The sequence below is a fragment of the Nipponia nippon genome, unplaced genomic scaffold (assembly GCF_047370975.1).
Source record: "Nipponia nippon isolate SJK-2023a ecotype South Korea unplaced genomic scaffold, ASM4737097v1 scaffold_3, whole genome shotgun sequence".
Classification (NCBI taxonomy): Eukaryota; Metazoa; Chordata; class Aves; order Pelecaniformes; family Threskiornithidae; genus Nipponia; species Nipponia nippon.
In genome coordinates, this window is record NW_028262347.1 from 103,343,498 (window position 1) to 103,368,001 (window position 24,504).

At 39.6% G+C, this 24,504-nt stretch overlaps 1 protein-coding gene across 2 annotated transcripts in view; it reads right to left on the reverse strand.

Annotated features, from left to right (window-relative positions):
- The window catches only part of ZSWIM8 (zinc finger SWIM-type containing 8), a 62,341-nt gene extending 38,104 nt beyond the window's left edge, over nt 1-24,237 (reverse strand). The window contains exons 1-2 of one of the 2 annotated variants that reach the window (XM_087767184.1): nt 23,245-24,237; nt 159-312 (exon numbers count right to left, since the gene is read on the reverse strand). In XM_087767184.1, coding sequence (XP_087623310.1) covers nt 159-312; nt 23,245-23,422 — 332 coding nt within the window. In that variant the 5' untranslated portion in view covers nt 23,423-24,237. The remainder of the gene's footprint in view (nt 1-158; nt 313-23,244) is intronic. The other variant, XM_087767183.1, reaches the window with a different exon arrangement.
- Nucleotides 24,238-24,504: the final 267 nt, after the last annotated feature.

Genomic DNA, 24,504 nt, shown 5'->3' on the forward strand with positions numbered 1-24,504 from the left:
ATCATAGCATATCCCACAGTAACCCATCCACGTATTACAAAAGGTACATAAGAACAGCAGAAGCAGCAAATATATGGGACATCAAATGGACAATGGTTCTCCTCTAGTGAACACAACTTTTCCTTAAGTGTCAGTGAAACAGAAATAGTATTCATTACCTGATATCTTCCTCATTTTCTGGGAAACTCCAGAAGGCGATCCGAAGCTGCAGTTGCTCAGGCACTGGAGGATAAACTTTCTCCACCACCTCGAATGGAATGTGAAATGCAACCTGTTTTGCAGACAGTTCCACCAATGGGATCACCAGCCCATCTAGCAAGACAAGAAACAAAATGCAATTAGCCACTCAGAGAACAAAACTCATGAGAGGCTAAAGATATCAGAGCAGGGAGCTCTTCCACTTCCTCTCATATCTCACCAAGTTCAAGGACCAATTTTGATACACAGTAGAAGGCAGCACAGAAATTTTCTGAAGAATTGCCTGCCAACTTTATGTCTATTTTCAGCCCCCTAGGGCATGGGTACACATTCCTAAAAAAACAGTCCTTCGTCAGGGGAGCTATATCAGCTCAGCAGACATCAGTGCCTTGAACTTTGTCTCCTGACAAAACTGAAACCATTTAGCAAAACTTAAGGTAACCAAATATTTCTATTAGAATATGGCAGCAACATCCTGTGAATGCCAGGTGATTACACAGAGAACTATTACAGTGTATATGGACAAGACAGCAATGGAAAGGTTATCCAGGAACCTTAGTACTGACTTTTTTGGTAACATTCAGTAATTTACAAGATTTTAATTTCAGTTAGTATTTGTTGTTTTATTCCCCTCACCACCACCTTTTGTATGATATCTGTCTTTATATTTCAAGTTCTTTACAGAAGCAGCTGGGAATTCACATGTTCATATAGTGCTCACTACACTGAGCCCATGAGGATCTCAACTGAAGGTACCAAGAGCTTTATACAAATACATTTAACCACCACCTTTCTACCAAACTAACTCCATTTTTTATGTTTTTAAGTGCAGATGAAGATTTCTTATTATCAGGCTATGGGAGCCTTACGTTTCTGCTTCACTCTGAGCTAGATTACACTCTGTACAAAATGCCAGACTTGTCTTATCTGCAAGCACCTCACTGCTTTACTGAGCTTGCTTCCCGATCCATCACTACAGCAGCCTCGGTTCCCCCGTCTTCCAAACCCTGTTGCCAAGAGCCTAATTAATTCAGTTCCAGATATTCAATGTTACGACTCTTCACCTCCCTAACCAGCTTCTAAAACACCACTAGAAGCCAGAATGTAAACCAATCTGGCCCTCAGCTTTCCCTCCCCACAGGCCTCCAGGCAACATATCAAAGGAAAACTTAAGCCCTGATGTCAGTAAGCACTTTCTCACCCTCTGCCTAGAGACACCCTCCAGTCCCAACAGCTGGGATCCAGATAGGAAGGGAGAGGGCTTTGAAAGTGCATGCACACAGCAAAGCAGCCATCATCTCCCCCAGTACTGAGCAGACCCATCAAATGGAAGGATTGCATAAATATGGAAAGAAAATACAGTTTTCAAACATCCACATTTATGATTTTTTTTATTTCAGTGAAATTAGGTTCATTAGGCAGCATTCACTTCTCCCAGATAGAGCCAGTCTTTTATTGTCAGAACTATTTCTCCATCACTAGTGACTTTTACTCTGTGTTATAGACGGAGCCTCTGTTTTACAGTGTTATAATGCCATCCACAAACGTGAGAGCTGCCGATTGTAAAATGAACAATGATGGAAAAGTGGAGTGTCTCTTTCTCTACAGCTAGCAGATAAACAAGATTTTGGCAGAAAAGTCATCTCATTTCCACTTTTGACAACCACAGCAGGTATAAAGCTTTCATCAAGTCATTAAAAAAAAATTACTATTTTTAATTAGTCACTAAAAAAAATTACTGTTTGTAATTAGTGCAACACAGTCAACTTAAATATCATTGTTGCTGCTACAGTAGTAGTAGATACCACAGAAGGTCCAAATTGAGGAACTTAAATACTTGAAATTACTCTGAGCAATGAAAGGAGAAATATTTCTTATGGTTTTAACTGCACTTTTTGTACAGAGGCATTTTATCCAAGTCTTTCATTACACAATACTAGAAAAAAGATAACACCTAAACAACCTCTACAAGGTACAAGACTTGAAAAAGTCTTCAGTACTGGGTGAAACACCTGCACATTCTTTCAAGAGCTACAAGCCTGCAGCCTGGATGGTATTCCTTTTTACAAGGATTTGGTGCTGGTTATGAAAGTTAGATTAGAAATGCTAAAGACTGAGTTGATAAAAAAGCAGCAGAGGCAAATGCATTCTGCTTATTATTCTATCAGTACACCTTACTCTTAAAAATATTTTACTTTACTGTTGCAATGGACTAGGACACACATACAATCAGTTACTAGGTCTCAATGGTACCAGTAGAGTAGTACTGGTACTAGGAGCAGTAGTACGATCATTGCAATTTCCCTCCAATCTCTCCATTACATAGTATGGCTGTTCTCTTTCAAGCTAAACTAAACTAGCTCAAGAAAAAATCTTTGGCAAGCATTACTGAAATACCTCTCCTGAGAAAATATTTCTTTCAAGTGGGAAGACAGCGTGAGCCCTCCTCATCTGCTCCAGCGCAAGTCAGCCAGCTTGATTTTAACAGTTTTACACAGTGAACTAAGGCAACAGGCTGACTTTGCATTGAACTCATTAACTGATTCACCAGCTGTACTGTGTTAGTAGTAATCAGCAGAAGACAGGTGGCCAATTATCTGGCATACCTATCATAACCCACAGTCAGACATTCACAGCACATAGCGTAGACATTTTCAGAATAAGGTGAAAGCGGTAAAACCTGGTGGGGAAAAAATAATCTAAAAAAGCAATAACATCATATATAAGACCATGCATCTCTCTAAAATGGTGAATTTTCTGTAAGGAAAAAGAGTCATGGAAAAGAAATGGTAGAAGATAACAGAAAAGTAGAAAATAACTTTTCAATGATACTTTAAGGGCAGGTGAATTCACAGTAGCTAACTTGGCACACAGTGTAAATACTAAAGTTAAGAAGTTAAAATTCCTTAAGTTTCAAGGGGGTAGTGCCCTATGTAGCCAAGGTGAGAGGGACATTTATCGAGGATGTGACTCATAGCATCAGAGGTTTTTTTCCCATTAGGCCTCCTGTAAAGTCAGCTGGACACTGAGTTAGGTGCTTAAATTAGACTCTGAATACTCTTCTTTGAGTCCCAAACAAAGAGAGATCCATTCAAAAAGTTTACCTCTAGATACACAAATCCAGAGTTGGTGGATTCATACCTACTTGTATCAAAAGGTATTATCAATAAAACAGACAAAAAGTACTCTCAGGTGCTATAATAAATATATTTTGAGCAAGGAAAAAAAGGAAGTCTGCTAACAAAGAAAAGGAGAAAGTATCACAGCTTCTGCTCAGAAAGCAAAGATATGGTCAGCAAGGATGACTGCAAATCTAATATAAAATTGGTACAGTAGTGAAATCAAAGATGTAATACAAAATGACAAATCTGCAAGATAAATCTATCCAAGGGAGAAGGTAATTTTAAATTGTGGAGCAAAACTAACAAGAATCACTGCTTCCTCTTGGGAAGCAGACACGATAACCCAAGCAGAACAAAGGAACCATTTCAAGTCTTGGAAGAATAAAGTCACAGGCAAAGCATAAGCAACCTCAAACAATTCTCACTTACAGGTTAAATGACTAGCAAAACCCAGGTCAGGAAGGGATTTTAAGAGGCTGTCTAATCTATACCACCTACCTAAGAGGTAGGATCAAGCATATCTAAACCATTCTGAATAAATCACGTCTCATAAAAACTGCCACATGGAACATGCAGCTTTGATGAGGACTATCCTACCCTTTTTGCTACTGTATTATGTGAATTACAGGTTTCATTTTTATAGCCATTTTATAACAGCTAAAACTTTAGCATAGACACAGTTATTCCTGTTGGAACAACAACAACAAAAAAAACTCCAACCCCAAAACCGCCAACACAAGCTATGCACACAAACATGCATTTTCACCAGTGGAAACAACTTCTGTGCCAGCAAGGCTTACTGTCACAGGAATGCTTGTGTAGCTACATTGCTTAAACTTTCCTAGTATCGGATAGGCTGTAACAAGTTGCAGCCAACAATTATTCATAAAAACAGATCATGTTCAAACTGAGCTATTATTCCTTCAGTACAATAATTGAGTTTCCATGATAGACAAATAGAGAAGAAACTGCTTGAATAATCAGCAAAACAGAGGCCATAAGAATACCAAAGAGTTATTAAATGGAACTGAAAGAAAAACCAACTGGGCCAAGCAGTGAATGTATTTGTTACCTAATTACATTATTTTCATTGAGTTACTTTCATTTGACACACATCTCTAAAAATTAACTATACATACAAGTGACTACATACAAATGCAAGCGAACAAATCTCACAGCAAGAGGTAAGACTGCAAAGACAGGACGCATTGCTTTTGCTATATATATCTTAAGAAAAATGGCATGTTAGACTGCATTATCTTTTTAGCGATGAGTCTGTAACTTTGATTTTATGGCTATCCCTGGTCCCCACCTCACATTTCCCCTCACCTTTCCCACTGGCTTCAGTCCAAAAATGTAACAGCACAGAACAAAGTAATATAACTATACACAGAAGAAGATGAAGAAAATTAAGTAAAGCACTTCTGATATCAAAAGCTAAAGTGAGAAGAGCAGTAAAACTAACGGGAAATAAGTACAGTGCAATCTTGACCAGCAAAGGAGGTGTGGGGGGTTTATAAAACCTGTTTTACAAACCTAATTTAAAAAATGGTAAATATCACATTGCTTTTTACAGGATTTGCCATGTAGAAAGATAAATCTGTTACTGTAGAATGCACTTGAAGCATTTCTGCTTGTTTTATTTAAGTGCCTATCAGTAAAATGCCCCTTGACTTAAATCAGCGATATATTTATTCTCTCTCTGATACCCCTTAAAACCAAAAAGTGCTGAGAACTCTCAAATATGGGCAAGCAGAACAAGCATCACATTTAACCATAACATACCTAAATCAAAACTCTTCAAAAATGTTTGGTTTCTTACTGTTTTCTATTTTTTGTACATTTCCTTCTAGAATTCTGCTGTTGGTTTTACTTTATTCTCTTGTTATTTTTTCTAGAAATTTATTCTCACAGTTGATGTCTTTAAGAAGTACGTGCCAGAGCAATATATTCCTTCAGGTCTCAAACTTGGCAACAAACATCAGAAAACTTCACCTTTGCCTTGAACTCTGTAATACTCGAAGATGAATGCCATAAATGTACTTAAAAAAAAAGTTTCCCAAGGTGAACATTGCAAAAAGAAACATAAGCTTTTTAATTAAAAATTTACTCGTCATTTCAAATAAATTAGATCCAAAGTATTTAGGCCATTACTTATACTTCTTTACTTGTTCCTCTTCCGTTTTACCACATAATCAACATCCTATAAAAAGCAACATATGTGTTTTTAAAAATAAACAAAATTCACCTCTAAACTGAGGATAAGACACACAGTATGTAACAGAAGCGTGTTGCAAAAGTGTGAAAATAAGATATTTTCCCTTGTTTCAAAAGCATTTCACATCCAAAGCTCCATCCACAAGGCTCAGTAACTTTAGTTCTCTTCAAAGAGGCATTCAATTAAGAGCAGAACTGATTCAATGGGTCACAGACACACCACCACCAGTCAGTTTTCTGTCACATTAACATTTTGCCCAGGTAGGTCCCAGCCCTACAAAGTCATCAGAAAGGGAATATCTTCAGAAATGTTGAACTAATATACTTGCAGCCTATGTAAGCAGTAAGGGTGCATTTCTGTCCGCTTGCTGGTCTGTGCCTTTCAAGCACAGACTTGTGAGATGGGTAGCTAATACCTGTCCCACACAATTTCCCAAACTTCCGGCAACGTTATTAAAAAAATACAGCACGTCTATAATGCACTAGTACAGAACCCATAGAAATGGTGCAATATTAGGAGCATCCTTGAATAGTCTTGGCATTACAATCTTGGGAGTAAATCAGACTAAGTACAATTAAATGTAAGCTTCACGATGCAGTCACAAACAGGATAGCTATGTTTTCAAAGAGGTAAAGGAAAAGTTCTCCATCTGAGTAGAAGAGATATTGCAGTCACTCTAGTCTGTGCCTGTAAGACTCGGAACATAAGTAGTACTGAACCACAACCACCAAGCTCCAGAAGGAAACTAAATACTTAACATAAAAAAACCAACTGAAACAGCTAACATAATTTTAAACAGAGAGAGAGAGATTACATACAAGCACACTTAAAACAATCGGAGAAGTATTCATCTTTAAACACCCACACCAAAATGGCTGTACTCTGGGTTATAAATGATGTTTTCAAATCACGCAGCTGGTCTCAGTGGTGTTCATAGTGGACACATACATACACACACACACACATCACAGATTGCTCCAGCAAAATTGGAGCTAATGGGTGCTCTTATGGCAGCCCAGCAGACATGCCAAGGACTGAACAGGCACCAAGAATGAACTTTCTTGCCCCAAATACAATACAAGAAACCAAACTGGCAGGCTGAGGAATGAGGACCCCAAGATTGAACCGAGACCCTGCAATGTCAGACCCTGACAGTTGAACGGACACAAGGAGCTGCCTCCCGCACCCAGTCCTGGTCTAGCTTGACTACGTGCAGAATGAAGCATCCGAAAAGCTAAAGACACAGTCTAATATTCAAATACTGACTCCCAGTTGTCTTCAATTAGCATTCCTCTGTTTCAGATTAATAATTCCATGCCATTTTACACCGAGGCAAAAAAAAACCAAACCCACAACGTTACTTGTAAAAAAACAAGCAAACCACAGTATTGCCAAAAAGTAGGAGTTTATTTTCCTTTAACAGATTAAGGAAACTGATGCAAAGATACATGTTCCTGGTTTCTCAACTATTCAAGCAATGTCAATCTTAAGAAAATAAGCAACTCCTTTACGCTGGAACACCTGCTGTACCAAGTCAGAATAAAGTTTCAGCTCTTTGTTTCTCGGATACTACCCACTCCAAAGCAAGTCCCTGCAAAACACCTCAGCATTCACAAAGCCAGCTGCAGCAACAAATGGAGAACCACAGACTCCAGAAAAAAAGGCTTTGGTGGAATTCACCTGGGTGAGTTTTTCACATGCTGTGACAGATCAAAAAGGTTAGACAAGACAAGAACAGGGATCAAGTGATGGAGAAAGGATGCTACAAACGCTGCTGCTGATGGATTGTTAATCAAGCTTGCTCAGAAAAGATGGCTGGAGGGAGCATTCTGACTTGAGGGCTCCTTTGGTTTCGTTTTCTCTCAATGTTTTTGTATTTTTAAAACATCCACATACTCATAACAGGCTAGCAAGTGCAGCTAAACTGATTTAGAAAAACAGCAAGGGCAGGATACTGTAATGCAATCATCAGGTATTTCAGGCAAAGTTAGCCACAGGAAAATCTCTACAAATATGGGTTTCTCCACTAGGGTTGTACAGCAGGATGATATTCTCACTACACAAGAATGAAAAAAAAAATACATATACACACACATACATATATACACTTTTATTTTTTATAACCGAAAACATAGCCCTAGAGAGAACTAAGTGACCATCAAACGAGCAAAATGCTCCAGAGGACAAATCAAGATTCAGTTTGAATCACTAGTACATTGATTTGCCCACAGGATAAAGCAAACAAAAAAGAACTACCAGGGTTACTTGGTTATATTTTTCTGTCCATGTAATTCACCTGTTAAATTTGTACATTACCGTTCTTGCTGCCTGTAAATAGTGCAGAACTCTCAGGAAGGAAAGTTATCAACTAAATATGTTTTTTTTTAATTTCGGAGCAGGTCTGCTTCTCTTGTTTGCTGTTTTCTTCCTCTTCCTCCTCCACTAATACCCCTGCAAGGTTACTAGCGTATTAAAACCCTAATGGGATCTGTGTTTACAAGACTCTCTTATACCTCTTATTTCCCCACCTAGACTTTTGCAGCAGTGAAATTACACTGAGAATAATGTCACAGGGTAGCAAATGCAGAGATATTAATACCAGATTGAAAGCGAAAAGAAGAACTGGGGGGAGGCCTACATCAGCCCTAAGCCACAAAATGACATTTTTATGTACGAAACAGTTGAGAAGACGAATAAGCAACAGAACTTTTTCATTAGCGTTTACTGGATAAGACTGATGAGATTCATAGCCAAAAACCATTAAAAATACAAATCCCAGATGGGCAGATTACGGTCCAGAATTGGAAACCTCATGCTTAACTGACAAACTGCAGCAACTATTACTACACAAATTCCGTTACAACCATCACAATAACATTTTAAGAATGGCTTTTTTTTTTTATTTTTAATCCCATGCAAAAAGGTTTGTTTTATCACAGGAGGGTGTCCAATTCACCCCCAAAGTCTCCACCGTCTACAGCAAAAGCCATAGGAGACAGTCAAATTTCAGCTCAATTTGATTTCTGAAAATTGCTTAACAATACATCACAAATAGCTCATACATGTAAGTCAAAATATTTAATGGCTCAAACTATCTTTTTGTTGCCGTATTTACATTTCCCTTCAAAACCAGAAAAGTATGTTATTTGGCTGACTGCATAAACATATCCTGACACCATGACTTCTGTCTCCAAGATTAGGACATTTTAGGAAGCAAGAATTAGTTTATTTTATAAGGCAGACCTTAAAATACATCAAAATATATATAAAAAAAATAATTTTTAAAAATTATTTTGCACACGAGCCCTATAGATTATGACTAAATCATATTGTGGATTTGGAGTGGATGAGTGGGTTTTTTTTTCTTAAGTGTCAGTAATTTTAAACCTGTTAAGGCTTGCAGTTCCCCTTCTGGTCATCTGAATTATTAAAAAAACACTTCTGACAAACCCATTTCACAATGGTTTTCTACGCTCACTCTCCACATGCATACAGAGCTAAAAAAAAAAACCACAACCAAAAAATAGCTGACTTAACTTTGCTCACCTGTGGAGAAGTGGCATCATCATCGTGCTAACATGAAGCATAGAGACTGCATCACAAAACAATTTTTGTTAAAGAATCTGAGCACCGAACAGAGGAGGGATCCCACTTACTCAGCTCAACTCCTGCTGTTTCAGTATTAGACTGAGTTAAGAAGTATTTTATCTTTATGTTGTTATTTTTAAAGTTACATCTTTTAACTCATAAAGTGTTTGAGTATTATGCCAACTCCTGGTGATGCTTCCACAAGATTTCGTGAGGCATAAAAAAGACCTACAAAAATAAAGCTGGTGAGGCTTTATAATGCTAAGCAATAACTGATAAAAGAACTAAAACTTCGAAGATACATGATGTGTGTGTAAGGTCCAAGAGTCCTAACCCACTAAGAGTTTAAATCAGTAAGAGCATGCCAAAAATCCTACATCCATGTCCCAACTTTCCCTTTCATCATTTCTTCCTATTAGCAAAAACCTTCTCCCAGTAGCAAAAGCTTCTACTGCTGTATAGAGGTCATGATCTAACTTCAGAAAGGTTTTCTTTGAGATGCTCTAGTTCCCAATGCCCCTCCTTTTAAAGCTAAGACAATGTTGAAACAAGCAAGCAGACACAGATGAATAGTACAGGTTCTCACGTCAGCCTGCAAAGTGCACACTAATATATGCAGCATTTACTTTCCCTGAATTTCTAGAGATTTGTGGGAAAATAATTCCTTTTTCCTCCTGCACTCTCTCCAAATGAGACTTCTCCCCTGAGAATCAGACCTCTCAGCCCTGTGCCACACCAGATGTGATCCGAGACAAACGGGGAGCAAGTTTAATGTCCCCTGACTGCCAGACCAGCTACTCGGATCACCTTGTCAGACAATCCAAATACAGCTTTGTTTGGAAACTTCCACAAAATGATTCAGAAACATTCTTTCGTCCCACAAAATATCAGTGTCTGCCATAATCCTACTGCAACAACAGCCAGCAGAGCTACTATTACTCTTGCCACAACTTAATCCCTAGGGAGGAATTACAGTTTAACCAAGTAATGTAGTACTGGCATTACCAGGGGAAATCTGGGGTGCTTAGTACTGCTGAGCAGACCTATGCCAGAAGAAAAAGGCCAATGCTTTCTGCTACAGGGCTTTTTAGAAAATGACACAAGAAAAAGCTCCTCACAGCAAGAGGCTACCATATATGTGGACATGGAAGTAAACTTCTCAATACACCTTCTGGGAGCAGTTGCTTGCTTCTACCTCTCCCAACTTCATCTGCAGTTTCCTGTGTTAGCAAGAATACTTTCAGAGGCAAAATATCTGAAGGAATCCTCTCTTCAGAGCAGCATGAGATGTTAATAAGAAAAATACACCCCCCATCATGTTATTCCTCCTTTCACCACTGGTAAACATGACTAAAGAGTTTCAAGATGCCCAAGTAAATTTTAATTGCCAAGCAGATAACCCACTGTGTAATCATCCCTCAAAGGTCCTCTTACAATTAGTAGGCAGAAGAAGAGCTGCACACCTGAAAACTACTTCTGCACTCCAAAGGTCAGCTGCCTGAAGAACTGATTTCCCTTCTTTCCTTACAAACTTGTCCTCCTACTATCCTTAAAGCATCATAGCTACAACACTCTTACTATATTAGAAACCAGATCTCTAGAAAAAAGAAACAAAACACTTGAATCAAGTCTTCAGAACTTCAGGACAAGGCAAAGGTGGAAAGCTACAAGTTATATTTGGTAACCAAGATGATGTTTGATGGGGGAGGGAAATAAAGGTGAAACCAAAATCCATTATTTGGTTTCATGACTCCAGGACAGAAACACCAGCACATTCCTCCATTACTAAACTCAAATTCCTGAGATGCTAGTCACCTAAGTTCTGCCTCACGGTTCACATAAGATTTTGTTGCAAACATGTACAATGTACTTACAGAAAACATCTGCTCTGAGCAAATGTCAGAACCTCTCCAAACACAGGTCAAATCCAGATCAGAAAGGAAAGGTGTATTTTCCATTTAACTCCATTGCTTCTCCTATGCAATAACTGTTAAAATCTTCTGCACAGGGCTGTGCTGATGAAACTGGAATATTCAATGTTATGTTGATGCCTTATGCCAGATGAGATCTATTTGTCTCTTCATAAGCTCTGAATCTCAAGAGCAAAATGTCGGTAAGCTCTTTTCTCAACTCTCACCCACTCTAACATGACTGAGATCACAAAACTGTAATACCAGCATTAGGCAGCCAATGCAGCATTCACAACTTGACAACCTCCTCTGGAAATTCAGACAAGAAAATTCTTAATCCAAACACCCTTCCATTTCTTTCTCTAAAAAAAGAATTCATTTCAAAAAAAGAGCAGCCTGGGCAAGCAACCGACAGCTGTTAGAAATCCTAAAATGAACAGCAGATTTTTGTAAAGCAAGACAGACAGTGCTACAAAACACTGTATTCATGCCAGTGCTGGCCAAGGTTTCATGACAAATTGGGCAGCTTGCATTCAGAATAACTCTACAGCTGATGAAGCAGATCAGCTTCAGGCAAGTCATTTTCCCTGCACTGTTACTCCTCTCTCCCTCACCCCATACAGAAAGCATACTGCATAACCAGGATTGTGCATTCAGAGCACAGACATCAAACAGCTCCTGTTTCCTGAAAGCAAGGCTCAGTGCTACCAGTTATTCCCACTTCTGCCCCATGCAAGGTATTTTAAAAGCTCAGAATTCAAAATTTTCTCCAATGTGGCCTATGACAAAAAAACAAGCTACAAAGACCAACAGGGACCGGATATTTTTCTGAATGTAGACAATGGAACATAAACACAAATCAAAAAGTCAGACTGCATCACAGCTGAACATCAATCCCTATCAAGAAGTATTGATATGTTTTCAGACATTGAAAGGAAGTCATACAAAACACCATGCAACCTGTACTATTTAATGTGCTGCTCTCCACCATTAGTATCCATCCTTAAGTATTACCTGCGAAATTAATCTCTAACCAGCTTTTTTCCTGTACCTAAATCCCAGAGCAGTATCACTTGGCCTCCAAACAAATGCATTGGCAAATACTGAAGAGCTGCATTACTGAACATATCAGAATGAGATCAGGCCAATTTTGTTGGGGCTGATGGGAAAGTTATTGTCTGAAAAGAATAGATCAAGGATGAGGCATTCTCACCTCTAGGCTAAAAAAAAAAATATTAATTAAACATCTGTCAGGAACTAACAGAAGATACCGCCTCTTAATATTACCAACAGGAAACCATTAGAGATTTAAAAATCTGTTTCATAGGCAGGAGTCAAAAGAAGTTAGATACTGAAATGCTTTTGAAAAAAAACTTACCTGACTCCTATTTTTATTTCCTTTGGTTTTGTACCCCCCCCCCCCCCCCCCAAAATCTAATCCCAGGTCTGTGGCTTTATGGGAGGTTACAGAGCTCACTCAGCGATGTCCCTCAATTCTAGCTTCCCCCACCGCAGTTCAAAGGTGCAGCATGGCAGCCCCCGAACCAGTCTGAATCACCGCTGCAGGACACAAGCTTCCAAAGCTGGCAGTCCCCAGCCTTCCTGAAGCTCTCCACCCTGCAGCAAATACATTTCCTCTCGCTCAAAGTAAGGCATCTGTCTGATCATTTCTTAGCATCCTATGGCTGGAGGAAGTTCCTCCTTAACAAGAATAAATTCTCTTCCATTTCCCCCTCGTCACCTATAGCGATAACAAAAGGGGGGAAACAAAACTGGGTACCAAGGAATATACGAAACAAGCAGGTAGCTACAGAACATTTACAGAGGTAGAACAAGCACATCTATCATTTTCAGTGCACAAAAATAACAACAAAAGCAGCACTGGAAAACTGTGAGGCACTGATTAACTACAGTCCATGGCATGAATTTGTTTAGGCAAATGCATAATATCTCCCAAGATCTCTCCAACATCACAAGACCGAAGCAAAGTCAACCATCTTCTGAAAATGTCTGCAGAAGTCTTGAAACACTTGCTGCTCCTAACTAGCCAGGGAAAACTAACTCCCTGTCCTTCAGAAGGATAAGCAGCTTAACTGATCCCATGCACTACTGCTTTAAATGCAATCAATTAGTCAATGAAAACTTCCAAAGGCATTCCGGGTCAAATATAACTAACTTGTCTGTCAGATCATCTCTTCAAGCCATGCGTGAAAGTTACATGCAGGTGTAAGTTACAAATATTTTCACCTGGCCCATTTAGTGGTAAACAAATTCACAGCTCCATTTCCCTTTTTCTCCCATCTCAGCATTTACTGACCTAAATATGAGGCAGCAAATGGAATTACATGCAATATGCAGCAGGAACTGTAAACAGCTCAAAAGAGTTACTAAATGATGCCCTATAGACTTCACAAAAGTATTAGATTCTCAGAAAAAGCTGTCATTTCATTTGTACACCTATTAATTACATACTAACCCACCAGCAGGATGACCATGAAGCTTAAATGTCAAATACTCACGAATAATTTTTACATCAGCAATCAGTGTTTCCTAAAAGCATGGAACTTGGGCATTCAAGCCATCATCAAGCTATTCAATTAGCCTCTAACACGCATTAACAAGGAATCATGTTGGTATATTCTCCACAGGATGAGACAGATGCAAATTTACCAGGTAAGAACTCCAGTACAGGGATATTAAAAAGAAAAGAAAAAGAATAAAGCGTAAATCTTGAGAATGACAATTTGTGATAAAGGAACTCAGGCAAATGTGAGCATATAGAGAGAACAGTAAACCTGAAGTCCTACAAAGACCAGAAACAAGGCATGGACAGATTCCGTGAGGTCATACAATACTCAATATTCACAGGTTCAGTAAACTTTTCTGTACTTCAAGGAAGAATCTTGTTCTGTCACATACATTGACAAGACGCCAGTAAGAATGGCTTGGCTGCACGTAGGCATTGTTTTAATGGATATACCTAAAAAAGCATCCAGATGGTAATCTGACTACACTTGCTTTAAGGCTGCCTCACTTTTTCCATTCTTTAATTCTGGCTGGGGAGACATGCTCAAAGCAGCATCTTTAGAGACCTCAAGCCTAATGAACAGAAAAGCTGCAATTAACTTTTTCCACTAGTTTATCTAGAAAGAAAGAAAACAAAGAACCATACTAATTAGATTTTAAAACATTGGTGTTTTCATTTTCAGATCTCCACCAATAAATTACTCATGTTTTCCAGTATTTCTGGATGCCAAAGAGTGATCATCATCTGCTTAAATCTTTCACCTCTCTGAACAGAAGAGGAAGCCAGAATTGATGGCCCAGGTGTTCACATGCCCACTGTTTCAACGAGTCACCTCAAAAGTGTCTTAACTTGGGAGGAAAAAGGACAGCTAGATGCCTTCCTGTAAAGGCTCTCACTGCTTGCAGACAAATTCCGCATAACATTTCTTCTAATATCCTACCTATTTCTATTTTTGTAAAAAAACGTGGACTTGTTTTTGGTCTCTGACCTCCCTCTTTTTCATTTTCTCTCAAGTCTATTCCCCTCTCTCCTGCATTGCAGCATCCAGCTTTTCTTCCACAAAGGGACAGGATTTCTTCTGAGGACAGATTTTTTTTTTCTTCCTCCCTCCATCTTATCCATTTATCCTTTCCCTTTCCTGTATATGCCAATCCTTATCCCATATGAAAAAGAAGCTTGAAAGCTCTACTGTAAGTCTCACAGCCACAAACTAAACCTAGCAGATGAAAGAAAGGCATAAAAGTCACTGAGACATCAAGAAATAACATTCAGGTCCCCCTACTTGCAGCAGCCAAATGAGGATGTTCAGAATTTGTTTAAAGACACTACCCCTGCAATCTTTTCAGGTTTCCCTCTTCTATGGAAACAGAATGTCTTAACTTCCAAATTTTTTCAGTGCTAACCACACACCAATAGAGATTTAGGTAAATACAGAAAAATGAGCTCATAGATTTTCCCAGTTTTATACATCTTAAACATGTTCAACCTTCTCCTAATTAATACAGTTAAATACTGACATTTTCTCCTTTCTTAGGTTTTTTGTTGCAGCGATTGAGAAACACTAATAATGATTCACAATAGCAAAAATATTTTATTAAAACCAGACACTTTTCACAGCATCACTTTTCTCAAAATATGCAATTCCAGCAGATTTTAAGTAATAGGTATATCACAGCCTGACAGAGTTCCTTTGTTTCATTCTTTTCAAAGGTAGTACATTTCCAGCTATATGGAAGCAAATATAGATGAATTAAGCATAACCAAAACAGCGTTTTTCACAAGCCTTTCCCATAACATTTAAAGCACCATCAGGAAGCATGCTCAAAAACATCACTTTCAGTATCTTCTGTTAAATATGCAACACAACTAGTAAGCGACACAATATCCACAGCCTTGCCACAACGTTACTGCCATTCCACAGGCGAAGAAACAAAGAAGAAAGGATGCATCATAACCCACACAAATTATGATTATCTTCTAGTTGGTAACCCTATACTTATTGCTCGAGACTACACTGCTTCAGAGGAGGTAACTTAGAAATGTGTGATATGGTATTTTGAAATTAGAACCAGCATTTTAAATATTTTGTATATCATGCATCACTGCTTTTTAATCTTTTAAAAATGTCTAGGCCTGATATTTTAGCTAGTTGATACATATGTGCTTTGAATTTTACTTTTGGAGGGTTTGGAAGGGTGTTACAAAACAGGAGGAGGGAGGAAAGAGATTAATACATATGAAGTGCATTAAAATAAAGTTGAAAAATTAACTTCTAGCCACGACACTGTTGTAAATGACTCTTATAACTGCTTTACAGTCTTACAATTAGATAGGTGACAGAAAAGAGTTGTCAGTCTGAAAAAAGCAATGAAATCTTAAAAGACATTCTTGCACTTTAAGAACTAAAGAATAAATTGGTTTTGACTCTTTGGAAATGTTACTCAAAGATATAAAAACAAAACAAAACAATTACAGATATTCTAAATAGCCAAGTATTTACTCCAAAAGTTCATTAAAGTATGTAAAACATCTTTTGAAGTTGTACATTCCTTTCTTCCTCTGGAACAAAGTACTGTATAATAACTAGGACACTGGACAATTAAGAGGAGATGGTCTCTGCTCCCAGCTTTGTAACTGGCATAAGAGATGTTGTGCAAATCACTGATGCCCATTTCTGTTCCCTCAAAGGTATACTGAGGGAGGAAGAGGGGTTTTTTGCTTGTTTGTTTAAAAGACTACTCTATGATCCTTGCCGTTCACTTTTTTTTTTTAATTCCTTATTTCTGGTTTCATATTCTTTATTCTTAACATTTAACTCACTGTGTTATCCTTTCCTCAGCATACTAGTAAAAATTATATTACTCAGCAACCATGAACTATCAAGAACTTGATATGGACAAGAAAGCTCTCTTAATCATAGGCTAACTTCAATATGTACACATTTCCCTTCAATTGTGAGTTTAAAAACATGTAAGGTCACCTTTGTTATACCCAGTAGCTAGTCATTTGCTAGTAGTTTATTGTATTGTTTATAGATAGTAGTTTATTGTGTTTTAAAATACTTAAGCATTTTAAAAACCTAGGCATCATGACCAAGCAAAGGTTCATAAACTAGACTACATAAAAAGCAACTTTCTTAGTTACCCTAGAAAAAATATCCATTTGAGTACTTAAGCCATCTCTAACTAATCCTCTACCAACTTCTCATAGTAACTGAAATCACTGAATTTACATTTGCTTAAAAATGAACTTCATCATAGTTACTACACAAACTCTGCAAAACAGACATTGATTCGAGCATGTACTACTTCAGAGAGAGAAAAACAGGCATGGCCACAAGTCAACATGTGAGTTTTACTTCCACAACTCATATACAGAATCATTTTTACTTTGGGTGTATTATATTTGAAAACAGCCATTCCTAGGTCTGACCAGTTCACTTTGTTTCTCACTACTTCTTTTCTCACTAAAGCCACAAGAAATATAGACATAGAAGGTGCTATTTTTCTGTATACAGGTTATGCTATAAATAAAATCCACTTTTTAGCCATGAAGAACAGGTCAAAGACAAAAAAAAAAAAAGAAGGAGATAAAGAAAGGGATAGGAAACAAAGCGAGAGAACAATCCGGAGTCTAGGATCAAACCTGAATCCTTATCCTTGCTTCCCCAGAGGTAAACATGCCACAGAGAAGAATAACCCCTGCAGCTTCAGTCAGCCTGAAATGCAAATAGAGCATCTGTGATCTCTGGTCATTCAGCAACACAGGGATCTCCTCAAGGTGAAAGGAAGGAGAAAACAAACACAAAAAGAAAAATCCATGGAAGCCAGGAAGAAAGATGAATAGAAAAACGAGACAGGAGAAAATGAGACATTTCCCAGCAGACAAGACATTTCCCAGTAGAAAGAGGAGACATTAAAATAGGGAAAGAACGTGCAAGACTTCTTGTGAGGGGAAGAGAAGTTTATCTAAAGGAAGAGGCCAAAAGACCACAATAGAGTTAAAACTGGACTGGTCATTTAAAATCTCAGTAGTAAAATAGCATCTTTTCCTGATACCTTCTTTATGTCATTTCTCCAGCACCCATTTCTGAAGAGAGGGGTACACACATTCAATTATCTCAGAAAGGCAGAGGAAAATGCAAATGAAGAGACAGAGTCATCCAAATTGTCATCCTTCCAAAAGACAGAGGTATCACTGCACTGTGAAACCACCTTTTTGTTTAGTAGAAACTTCTAGACAGCTTCTTAAATCCACATCCCAGCTCTGAAGCAGTGCATTTAATTATGCCAATCAGTCTTGATAAATGACTGTCTCTAGAGCTTCTCTGTGGTGTCTTCAGCTCTAATGAATGCATGTCCCCTTTGCGCCTTGTATTATAGCCCAGTAAGTCCCTTCCTTAACTTGAACTTTTGCTTCTGCTATATAGCAAATCAACACCATCTCCCACTACAGAACAGAGTACAAAAGTAGGTGAAATTCATTTACTAGGGTGAGAAAATATAGAGAAACCTACTTTCTACTAGCAGCTAAGCCTTCACTTTCACGTTACCTTTACTTTTTGGACAGCTGATCTCTGCTTATTTCATAAGCATTTATGACATCTTCTCACCAACATTTATATTTTTAAAATTCTGTTGCTTCTATAAAGAAACTCATTAGGGAGCTACACAATACTTTTGCTCAACAGTTACTGGTTTGGGTTTTTAATGTTATTAGCGAACGTGGATATATTCTAACAGATATATTTTGGCTAAAACAGATTCTTCATGCGTTGTACTAAATTTAAAAAAACGCAACAAACAAGATGTATTATATCTGTACCTCCCAGAAGTGTGAGTTGATTACATGATCTCCCTCTTAATACCAGAGGCACAAATAAAGTAGTAGAAAAAAAAAAAAAAATCAATTGTAACTTTATAATACACAGTAATAGTCAGTAACACAACAGCAGCAAAGCACAGAGTCTTCATTTCCAGCTTCACCAGGCTCAAGGAGTGGACACACTTGGGATGAAATGAACGTTCTTCTCCAAAAAGAACAACAGTCTGAAGAGCACAGTATGAATTTGAGACTATGTGTTTCTCCTGCTGTTTTCTGCAATTACTGCTTGAGCAAGGGTTAACTCTTATTTATTAAATAGTTACTGGCAATCCTGAGGAAGAAGTGTTGCTCTCTAAGCCATTTATTCTTTGCCCATATAAATTAATGAAAATCAGTCACTGTCATTTTACCAGTGTAGACACTGCTCAGACTTTGATCGGGCTGTCTCTCTAAACTGATCATATCCTCACCTCAGGCTCTGTCTATTCTCTGCCAATGATTGCCTCTCTGTGGCTTATATTTTTGAGGCACTGTGCCCAGAACTTAACATTGTGGGCACTCCTGACAGTCTGGAAGAACATAAGCTGTCTGGGGCTGGATAATGAGAACGTTTTCTAGGAGATCGCTGCCTGTGTCAATTCTTAGTTAAGTCTGATGGGGTTTTGCAATACAGTATGCAATAGTTCAAGCTTACAGTAAAGGAAAGGAAAAAAAAAAATCAAGCTTTCTCACTAGCTGCCTATTGAAAATAGTTTCAACACAGCTCATCAGCACGCTTCCAGCAGAAGCCGGTGTGAATGAATAAATACAAACTGAGTAAAAATATTGTGAACACACTATTTAGCAATCCTACAGTATTTATGGCAACTTCTTAAGTGTTTGGTAAACATTTATGCTTCAGAAACTGTGAAACAGAAAGGACTAAGGGTGGGGAAGAGCTTAGAAGCTTTCAAGAAGAAACAAAGCCACAGTGGGTTTGGAGAGATAATGAGTGTACTTGAACATTTACTCTTAAGACCTCTGTCACAAAAATCCTTATGTGAAGATAATTGATAACAAAACATTTGCAGAAACACTAGACTTATTTCAATCACCAATGAAAAACATAACTGTTTTAAAAAGTGGGAAGGGAAATGAGAGGGTCGTAATGGCTCTCATAACAGTTTCTGGGAAAGAAAAAACTGTCCAGAAAAGTGGAGAAAAGGCAAATGGGTGCATTTGTTGGTAGAAAGGTAACAAATAGGTGGAATGTAATTTCATATGGAAGAAAGTGAGTTGGAGCCACAAACCATCTCGGGGAACCAGATGGTTCTGAATACACCACAAGGACATTGTTCTTCAAAACATCCATTCACCTTAACTTCAGAGCTGAATTTCCCGTCTGCCCAGTACAGCTGAAAGCTTCTAATCAATGATGTATACAGGCAATGGCCAAATATCAGTTACAAGCATTACCTCATTCAAAATGAAAAAAACGAGGGGTAAAAAGAAGCAGTCAAGGCAGTCTAACATGAGAACAAGTCACTTCTGAAATAAACGTTCGAAATTATGAAAGGACTCTTGGTATTCCCAAAATTGACATGCTTTGCCGAAGTTTCCTCTGGAATTTCAGTACAGGTGAATCAGTGGAGATTGAGAGCAGTTTCAAAATCTAAGGGCATCCATAAAGTGGACACAATGCATTCCTCCTTCACATTAGCAATTGTACATTTAAAGAGAAAATTCCTTTCTAGAAAGCAATATAAGAGGACTATAAGAGGACTTTACCACAGTGAAAATTAAATGAGGGAAAACCAACCATTTACAGTCCTATTTTTCTGATGTAACTACTCAAGGTACCTGATTTTATAAAGAATTCCGTTCCAAGGATCATGTTAGAGAAACTCAGATATTTTTCTCCACCTTTCATCGTCTTTCTAGCAAGCTGATGGGGTGACTGACAAACAAGTGAGTAACTCAACTTTTTGGTGACCCTCTGCAGTGAGTACTGTGTATATTTGCAACAAGCTACCCCCAGCCTTGCTGTTAAATTTGCAGTAAGCATAATCATAATATTAAAAAGACCCACGAACAAAATAAAAATTTGCAGAAAGTAAGAAAGCCACAACTGGGGGGTGCGCGGGTACTTTCTTTGTTTAAGAGAACTCCCCAGCCAACTGCACTTCCATCAGTCTCAGGGGGATTCTCTTTGAACTAATTAACGAAGAATTCGATGCTCACAAGGACAAGCTCAAAACAATTGAAAAAGCTAGAAATCCTTTCTATTACATAACTTGTCTGGCCGATTCCAAATAAAAACACAGGATGAGATCCAAACTGGAGGAAAAAGCTCACAGAATATTGCTCCTCTTGTTTTCCCTTAGCATTTAACACCGAAGAACTCGGTGTCCAACCTCATTTTTTGTTTGCGTAGGCAACTACATCACAGGCCACTGCAAAATGGTAAACTGTGGGAAAAAAAACACACAGCTCAATTCAGAATGAGCATATTTGAGAAGACTCACTACAACTCACAACCTCAGGATCCAATAAGTTCTCAATACAAACTGTTTTTTCTGACTACAAAAACACTTGTCAAAAAGAGATGTTAAAAATAACTAAATTGGTACAGCAGTTCTGAAATCCAAGGAGATCCCAGATGATGACAGATCCCTCATCAGACCAGACTTGCTGGCAACACACTACATACAGTAAAGTACCTGCAAGTGTTCCATGTTGGTAATATCATACGTGACTTCACAGAGGGGATAAATAATTATTTAGGCAGCAAATCCACGTTCACATACTTCTCGAAATAACTCTGACCAGAGACTGGGAATTGCCAGCAAATGCCTTTAAAGCAGGCAACAGTAGCCTTTCAGAACGTCTCTTGTACTTTTGTACAAAGGAATTAAGTCTCTCTACAGATAAAACCTAAAAAATATGAAGCAAGCAATATGAACCCTTGCCAATGCAGGTCTGCAGAACCTGGAACAGCAACATCTCAATATGGTGTAAATAATTACAATTATCACAACAATAATGTTAGCTATTGTATTTCTCATGTCAGGAAAGAGACTCAGGATTACAAATATACACAATCTACTGAAGTGATCTTTCATTTTAATGCAACAAGTGGATGACAGTAGAGAGCGTGATTACTGCTTGCTTTGAATTCGGTCAAGAGAGCTAAAGGAACTAGGCCAAGACCCAGAAAAACACACCATCATACACTGAACCAATGGAGAACAGGCAGCTAAATGCATGTCAAAGTTGAACAGAAACGATCACCTTTTCAAACATCAGTCTGACCTGTAGAGCTGTACAAACCAGTTTCATACACCTCTGCCCAACTAGAGATGTCTTACTTCCCACAGCAGTATGTTTTCAAAACTTCAGCTCCTTTCCAGCAAGTTAACATATGCAACAAGACTTAAAGCAAAACATGAAGTTTATACGCTTTGCCCTGTGCCCAACGCTTATTTCTACACCTCAGGATTCACAGCTTTAAAAAACACAAGGCCAATACTGTTCCCCTTCTTTACACCAGCAGAAGGTTCCATACTAAAACCAACGTGTACCAGCTGCAGGATCCAAGAGAGCTATCCAACCTGGATATCTATTCAGCATTTCTCTCTCTCTTGTTTTGGGCTGTTTTGTTTTTTTTTTTAAAAAGTTTCCATCCTACCCTCAGCTCTAGTCCTGACTATTCAAGAGACACAGGCATATCTGGGACTAGAGACAGTTCTCAAAATTATTAAAAATTTAAAACTTAAGCTGCTCTGGAAAGCCTATGGTTAATGCAAAGTGTACTTTCTGGTCCTAATCCAGTGACAACTGAGCATTTGTCCATAGCATAAGACAGCCAGATTTCAGCACAGTTCAATACAAATTGCATTCTCTGTTCATGTAAGGCCAACATTCAGAAGAGAAGTTTTGCAGTTCCAGATAGGGAGATATTAATGAGGCAGCTGATGGTCATGAAGGTCAGCAATGACAGGAAAAGTACTGACACTGGATTGAAAAAGAAGAAAGGAGATAAAAAGAAGAGCAGAAAGGGCTTGTGTAATTTCTGTTAACTGTATGTCTGGCTCTGCTTGGTGTAAACACCACCTGAATTCTAGGGTCAAAATGCATCAGGATAAAAGAGAAATTATGTTTCACTGTAAAAAAAAAAATCAAGCAAAGAGTTAGTAGCTAAATGATAATTTTAAATCATTTTTAATTGCTAATGTTATCTATTTTCCAGTGTGCTATTAAAAAGAAATTACTATCAAAAGAAAGGAAATATAACAACTCTTGAAGCAGACACACTGTAGCTTGCTGACTTCTTTGTGACAGTCTCAAGGCCCTCTTGCTCTACTACTGCAAAAGAAAGTTTGCTAATTTACTAGAAAAAAGAGAAATGTAAAGAAACAGACAAGGAAAACAGACTGCTCTATACAATGATGGCTTACATGCCTCGCCATGAGTAGTTTTATAGCAGTTACAAAAACTTCTATGAAACCTCAGTGTATTTCAATTAATGCAATTGGGAACCTATGTATAGTTATTCCCAGCCAAGTCTGTCGTTTGTTTATAGAAAACTATTTTCAGATTTCCAAGAGCAAGCCCGCAAAACCTACTCAGAAAAACAACACTGCAATACTACAGAGCGCATGCAGGTGAAAACTCACCCAAAGGACAGCTTTGTCTTAAGATGCCCAGTAAATTTTAACTTTCAATCTTTGGTCAAAAATTATCCTGACAATGATCCTGCATCTGACTTCTCTTTGCACCTTTGATACTCCTTCTGCAGATCTCCTCGCCCACCAACCCCCCTTGCCCCACAACTTCCAGGAGTCCAAAAAGCATCCCAGTGAAAGCGGGTGACCTCACCTTTCATTTTGACAGTGGGAGAATTGGGTCCAGCCGATTGCTTCCTCCATCCTCTCCAGTTCTGGCAAAGGCTCTCTGCCTCAGAGATGAAGGAACAAAGAGAGTCTTCTTCAAAGCGATCGGAGTCTTCAAATGAAAACCTCTCCCCGTCCTCCCACTCCGCAAACATGAGTTCCATCACATCTGACAGGCGACGCGGGGGGAAAAGAAGAAAGACAGAAACAGCAGGGCTCACTTTTAACAGGTGGATGGACTTGAGGACTCCTGCAATACTTAAAATCTCAATTCTGATTCGATCCCCATACTACTACCAGAAAAACCAGAGCCAGCGCTGAGGTGGGAGAAGCAGGAAATCAACTAAGGTGAAGCTCGTAAAAATCCCAGGAGAAAAAAAAAAAAAAAAAAACAAGTTCTTTAAAAAGTTAAAAAATGCTTATGTCCACAAAATGTACTTGAGGCGGCGGGGGTTTGGTTAGTCTACGAGAGCTGCCTGCGGGCGGGACGGGTGCCTGCCGGCCACACGGAGGGTCTGAAGGCTTCCGACGCCCACGGCCCGGCGCTGCACGACGAGGGAAGGGGCCGGTTTCCTCCTCCGGGGCTCCCGCTGGGGGAGAGCAGGTATCTGGGCGCAGGGCCAGGTCTCCCTGAGGTTGTGCTTTTCTCACTCTCGGTGCAGGAACCGAAGGGCGAGGGCGGGAAGGGGCAGCCGAGGGGGAGGCGGCGGGGGACAACTTCCCTCCCGCTCGCAGAGGCTTAAGAACGGCCCGGCGGGGCCGGGGCGCCCGCGGCGGGGGCGGCGCGACCTCCCGGCGGCTCGTCACCGTCACCGGCGCCAGCGGGCGGCGGGCAGCGGCTCCGGCCTCATGGGGGCGCGGGCGGCGGCGGCAGGCGGGGAGAGCCCGGCTCTGGTCGCCGGCGGGTGGGGGGGGGGGGGAGGGGGGGACAGCCGGTCGCCGCCGCCGCTCCCGTGGCGGCTGGACCCCGCGGCTCTAGGTGCCCATGGCCGGCGGGGCCCCGCGCGCGGACGCCCCCCCGTGCCCGGCCCGGTGGCGGTTCGCTGTCCTGGCGCGACGGCGGCGGCGGCGGCAGCGGCGGCGGGTCCCTGCCCGGCGCGGGCACCAAGATGGCTCCGCGCTTCCCAGCTTCACCTGCGACACCCCCCCCCCGCCAGCTGAGCCCTACTTCCGCCGGGACGCTTCCGGCTTCCGCCGCCGGGCTTCGGTAAGCGCGCAGGGCATGCCGGGACAACGGAGCGCAGCG